The sequence below is a fragment of the Nothobranchius furzeri genome, chromosome 14 (genome assembly GCF_043380555.1).
Source record: "Nothobranchius furzeri strain GRZ-AD chromosome 14, NfurGRZ-RIMD1, whole genome shotgun sequence".
In the NCBI taxonomy this organism is placed as follows: Eukaryota; Metazoa; Chordata; class Actinopteri; order Cyprinodontiformes; family Nothobranchiidae; genus Nothobranchius; species Nothobranchius furzeri.
Window position 1 is genome coordinate 61,630,965 of NC_091754.1, and position 6,166 is coordinate 61,637,130.

A 6,166-nucleotide genomic window follows, 5' to 3' on the forward strand; every position below is an offset into this window, starting at 1 on the left:
ATATCTGGACCACTGATTGGTTTAAAAACCACCTCTGACAACTTCAAGCATCTCGTGGAAAATATCCTTTCTGATCCACCTAACAGTTCCATCCGGACAAGCAACTTGTATCAAATATCAGGAAATAAGACTCTAAAATCTGTTGTCTGAAGCCACTTTCTCCTCCAGCTGAATTCTCCATCCCCAAACAGGTGCACCGGAGCTTTTCTCCCCCTGAGTACAGCTTGCAAGGCATTCTTTTCTACGATGGGCCTTTTCCAAGGGCACTACTCAGCATGGGTTAACTCAGCTCACCTCAGTGTAGTTGGTTTCCCCTGCCAGCTCTGTGAGTAGGTGTGCCCCTCGTAGGGGCAGGGGAGGAAGGCGAGGATCTTTACTTGAGACAAAACTAACATGAGGTGATGAGCTAGTCACGATTCTGGCCCGACTCAGGGCACTTGAGACCTCAAGGAAGCAGGGCCTAAACATTGGGGGAAAGTAGAAGGAAAATACCAAACTGTGGTGCTGGAAAAGGTGGCTGGACCGAGCTGCACTAATCCAAGTAACTCTGAGTAGTACGCTTGGGAAAGGCCTGCTAGAGACCACAGCAAATGTTTTAGAGATATGAGTAAAGTTGACCTTTAAGGCTCGAGATCCAAGTCAAATTTGAGTTTCAGTGACTGCGGCTGATAAATTTGCCTAAAAGTTACCGGATACACTCAAAAGTGCAGTGACATTGTTTTCAGGTTCTCATTCATCATGTGGGTCTATCAAAGTGGTTCCTGACCAAGTGCAGCACTTCGACAAAGAGTCCGTGTCCCTGCACTGTGAGGGAACCTCCTCTGAGTGGACAGTGATGAGGCTGACTGCAGCAGATCGCCTGGCAAGCTGTTCCAAATGGGGGTCAATGACTGGATCCACCTGTCTGATCACAAAGCCCTCCAACAATACAGCGATGTACTGGTGTGAGTCTGCATCTGGTTTCACTAATCCAGTAAACATCACTGTGACAAGTAGGTGTTCAATGGTACACTTCTTTTTTTCTTACACCGTTTTAGTGCCATGTCATCTGTGAATGGAGTAAAAGCTCAACTACTATAGTTGGTCTCTTCAGTAGGTTTGGTGTCAGTTGGGTTAGAGCATTTTCACACCTTTTATTAGTTAGTTGTGGAACAACACAGCCACAGTTAGAGCTGTTGAAGGAGGTGGTCTCTGTACCGTTCTCAATGTGTCCCTCTCTCTAAGGTGTTTATTCCCAATGACACAGCCACCTAGTGCATGCTGTAAGTTTGAGCCCAACACTCTGCTGTGGCCAGGGTTACGTTGTATTCAGGGATGTAGGAGAGAGCTTGTCGAAAATGAATCGGAGAAGAATAGCTTGTATGAGTTTCCAGTAACAAATGAGTCGTAAAAGTAAGAGTTTGAATTATCGGCTCAGAGGCAGAGTTAGGCTGTGTTAGAAACTAGCGCTGATTGCGTCCAAATCAGGGCTGCATCCTTCTGAATACGTGTTTCAAGAACGATTATGTTGGCAAAGCAAGAAAGCAAAGTACAAATTCAAAGGATAATTAAAATGCCTCCTCATAGGAGACAAGGCCAGGTGGGTGTGTCCTCACTGGCAAAGCCTATCCTGGGATTTATTTAAATCCGAATGGAAGTTGTAATAGAGGTGGACGAAGATTTATATGTTAGTATATCAATGTCTGAGTTTATCAAGGTCTTGATTCGGAAAAGGGTAGAATGCCTTCTCCGGGTCAGGGATGAGGTCCTGCCCCAAGTGGAGGAGTTTAAGTATCTCGGGGTCTTGTTCACGAGTGAGGGAACGCTGGAGCGTGAGATCGATAGATGGATTGGTGCTGCATCTGCAGTGATGCGGGCGTTGTACCGGTCTGTCGTGGTGAAGAGAGAGCTGAGTCAGAAGGCGAAGCTCTCGATTTACCGGTCGATCTATGTTCCTACCCTCACCTATGGTCACGAGCTTTGGGTAGCGACCGAAAGAACGAGATCACGGATACAAGCGGCCAAAATGAGTTTTCTCCGAAGAGTGGCTGGACTCTCCCTTACAGATAGGGTGAGAAGCTCGGTCATTCAGGAGTGGCTTGGAGTAGATTCGCTGTTCCTCCACATCGAGAGGAGCCAGTTGAGGTGGCTCGGGCATCTGGTCAGGATGCCTCCTGGACGCCTCCCTGGTGAGGTTTTCCGGGCACGTCCAACCGGGACGGTGCCTAAAGGTAGACCCAGGACACGGTGGAGGGACTATGTCTCTCAGCTGGCCAGGGAACGCCTTGGGATTCCCCCAGAGGAGCTGGCCCAAGTGGCTGGGGAGAGGGAAGTCTGGGCCTCTCGCCTTAGGCTGCTGCCCCCGCGACCCGACTCCGGATAAGCGGATGGATGGATGGATGGATGGATATATCAATGTCTGGAAGAACACAATTTGTTGGAAGAGCATCATGGTGTTAAGAACAGTCTGATAAAAAGTCTGAAATCCGTGACTAAACCCTTTTTCTTGTCTCAATTTTTTACAGGAAAAAAAATGATTCTTGTTAGCCCAGCTCAACCAGTGACTGAAGGACAAGCTGTTACTCTTGGATGCAAAATGAAGAACAGAACTTCTGATTCCACCGTGATTTTTTATCAAAATAACAAAGTCATCCAAAATGACACCAGAGTGCAGCTGCATATTGGTGCAGTGTCCTTCTCAGATGAGGGGTTCTACAAGTGTGAACACTCAGGGAAAGAGTCACCAAAGAGCTGGATGTCAGTCAAACGTAAGTGTTTATATCAACAACATCCAACACATTGTTATTGATGTGTTTATTTTGCCAAACAAGTAATCCTTCATCTAGCCATTTACTTCTGCTTACCTGAGGTCAGATCTCATGACCATAATTGTGATCATAAGTGAGGATTGGAATTAGAGCTGAAACAACTAATCGATTTAATCGATTATAATCGATTATTAAAATAGTTAACAACTTTTTTAGTCATCGATTAGTTGTTTAATAATCATATTTTACTGCATAAAGTCTATTTTTACCACAATCTGACATCGGTTACAAGCTGTTAAATTTGCCGCCAGTGTGTGGCAGTAATGAGCCACTGATCTACCAGTGGAGCCGTAGAAGAAGAAATGAGCCAATGAGTGCCCTCGGTTTTCATGACGTATCACGTTACTGACGCTCATCTTGCTGTGAGAGATGGCGGAACAAGAAGAAATACGGAAGAAAAATAGAAGCGACAAAACTGAAGAGAAACCACGGACTTCACTCTAGATGCCTTGAAAAGACGGGTGACCTGCAAAATATGCAAAAACCATCTAGCATGGCACGGAAGCACGACGTCCCTAAGTGAACATTTGAGACGAAAACATGTGGGAGCTGATGCAGCATAGGAAGAGCACCACGGTCAAGTGAGCCGTCATTTGGAAGAGCCAGCCCGGTAAGTAACAGAAAATAAACAAGCTGGACTTAGTGTTTTAGCTGAGTTCGTTATAGTGGATGTTAAACATGTTTTTTGCCGCGTCAGTCTACGGTGTTCTACTTCTGATTGACTAAATGCAATCGTGAATCTCCTCCGTGTTGTGTGTCATGCGCTTGCCAAATTTAGCACGTCTGTTTATAAGAATGTTCTCGTTAAGAGAAAAACGGCACAAACCCATAACCATGTTCCTCATTCAAAAAAGGACAACTCCGCGGAGAAAAATATACGGACGAGCTGTGTCCAGGTGAATATAACGCGGCATAGTTGTACGCTTTCAATTTATAAATACAGGAGAAATTCAGAAAAAGTCATTTTTTACTATTAAAAGGCTGTTTTACTGTCTAACGCTGTAAAACGCCTCACAACACATTTTTATCATGTTTCTTAAACAGTATTACACAAAATAAACATTTTTCACATTTTCTAGCTAATTTAAACACTCCCAACTCAAAGTAAAAACCTCATGAGCTTCTTAGAGCTTTTTAATAGTAAAAAATTTTTTTATTTTTTTTCTGAATATCTCCTGTTGCGGGCTATTTTGTAGAACGTAACCCTCGAAATGAATGATCACTGTATATTGTTAATTAATTCAAATAATATAATATTGATTTAGTGTTGTAGTGTGTGTGCTGCTTTATTTTATATGTGTACTTATTTCAGTCTATTTGTGTTTCTTATGCAGAAAAAAACAAGCAACGATGGACAACTACATGGGGAACAAGACACTCACCCCCCAGCAATTCATACCACTTACAAACTCTATTCTAAACATGCTGGTAAAAGACATGAGGCCACTACCCATGGTGGAAGGAGCAGGCTTCCAGCTAATGCTAAAAAATTATTCTGGACTGATATTTTGCACTGTTTAGCTCATTTTATACTGCTGACTGTTCATGTGCAATAAAATAGATTGCAGTCAACTGCACACTTTTCTTATATATTTTTTCTTAACTGAAATGCATCCATCACTTGTATAGGTTAAATAGCTAAACAATAATGAACCGATTAATCGATTAATCGAAAAAATAATCGACAGATTAATCGATTATGAAAATAATCGTTAGTTGCAGCCCTAATTGGAATAGAGACGAACAAAGAAAACTGGAGATGGTGGTGTGACCATTCTGGTGCAGAACATCTCCATTGCCACTAATTTCATCCTTGCTCAGTTAACTTCAGAGCTACTAGACCTATTACTGGTCAAAAAGTCATCTCCAGAGCTTTGCGTCATGCTCACACTCCGCATATGAACTGCATAAATGTGTCGGTTGCGACTGAAAATGGCTCTTAGAGCCGGCTCTTTGGACACGTCAATTGGTGTTTAGGAATTTGGAAAAATTACCTTAAAAAGTCTTTAAAAAGTATTGATTTTTGACAACTGGGTCCAGAGGCGGAGCTGGCCTAAATGGCGCCCTGTGCGAGATCCCCCGTGACCCCCCACCCCCACCCCCACCCCCACATACACACACACACAAGAAAAAAAATTACACCTACAACTTTGTTTCAAATGGCGTGGAGTGTATTATATATAACGACGTTTGCTAACTGAATACAACATCCAGCTCCTGGCCACCTTCTCACCACTTGTCAAAGTTCTACTGAAATAGTGATGATGACAACACCTGCCATCGCCTTCATTCCTGGGAAATATGAAAGTAGTTGGCACCTTGGTAGGTCCTCTTGGAACTAGCTCTGTGCGTATGCTGTCGGTAATTGGTGATGGCCACTTGGCTGGGTCTGAAGAAAGAGGCTCATCATCACCTTCAATGGGACCCATTGGTTGATCGTTCAGGCTTCTCTATTGACAGAAAACAGAAGCGTAACTCAACACATTGCTATGTGGACCATTTCACATATTCTATTAAAATACAATATGTGACATTCAAATTTCTCTAATGTTTGCAGGACACACACACACACACACACACACACACACACACACACACACACACACACACACACACACTTGTGCAAAACTTACCTGACATATCTTGTTGGGGAGACGTGGCAGCTGGCTGTCCCTCATCAAGTTCACATATACTGGTAGGTCTCTCTATTGACAGAAAATGGAAGCATAACTCACCACATTGCTATATGGAACAATTCCCATATTCTGTGAAAATACTATTTAAATGTCTATAGCTAAATGTTTGCTGGACACACACACGTGTGCAAAACCCACCTAAAGTGTCTTCCTGGGGAGATGTGGTGCCAGCAGACTGTCCCTCCTCAAGTTCAAATACTGGCCTACTGGTATGAGCAGTGGAGGTAGATGGCTGGTCCTCAGTGGCAGCTGATGTCATCCCAAAATATCTGCGTAGGGCTCCTGATGTTGCATAAAACAAACAATACAATCTTCATGTCACGTCTGTTGCTTTAGCATTTTAATTAACATGTTACAATGAGCATTTACAGTTTTCAGCAGTGGTGGAAAGAATTCTGTACTCGAGTACAAGTACTGTTACATTGCTAAAATATTACTCATTTACAAGTAAAAGTACTGGTGTTAGAGAAATACTCAAGTAAAAGTACAAATTATTCATAAAAACCTCAGAGTATTATTTATTTTTAACGGCTGATGTCACCATCACTTCTCCAGACTGGGGCTGCCTGGAAATTGTGTTTTCCTTTACCAAAAGTTAAAATACCAACAATCTATTAATCATTAATAATTGATAAAATACAAAACAAGTGTTTTTCCCTAATT

The 6,166-nt window shown here is 42.8% G+C and overlaps 1 protein-coding gene across 1 annotated transcript; it reads left to right on the forward strand.

Annotated features, from left to right (window-relative positions):
• Positions 1-856: 856 nt before the first annotated feature.
• On the forward strand, positions 857-4,535 carry LOC129165428 (uncharacterized; the record flags this gene model as incomplete). Its single annotated transcript, XM_070544408.1, has 6 exons — positions 857-992; positions 1,097-1,112; positions 1,225-1,372; positions 1,468-1,528; positions 2,505-3,417; positions 4,142-4,535. Coding segments are annotated over 5 exons (645 nt in total), but the record flags the coding sequence as incomplete, so codon positions are not given.
• Positions 4,536-6,166: the final 1,631 nt, after the last annotated feature.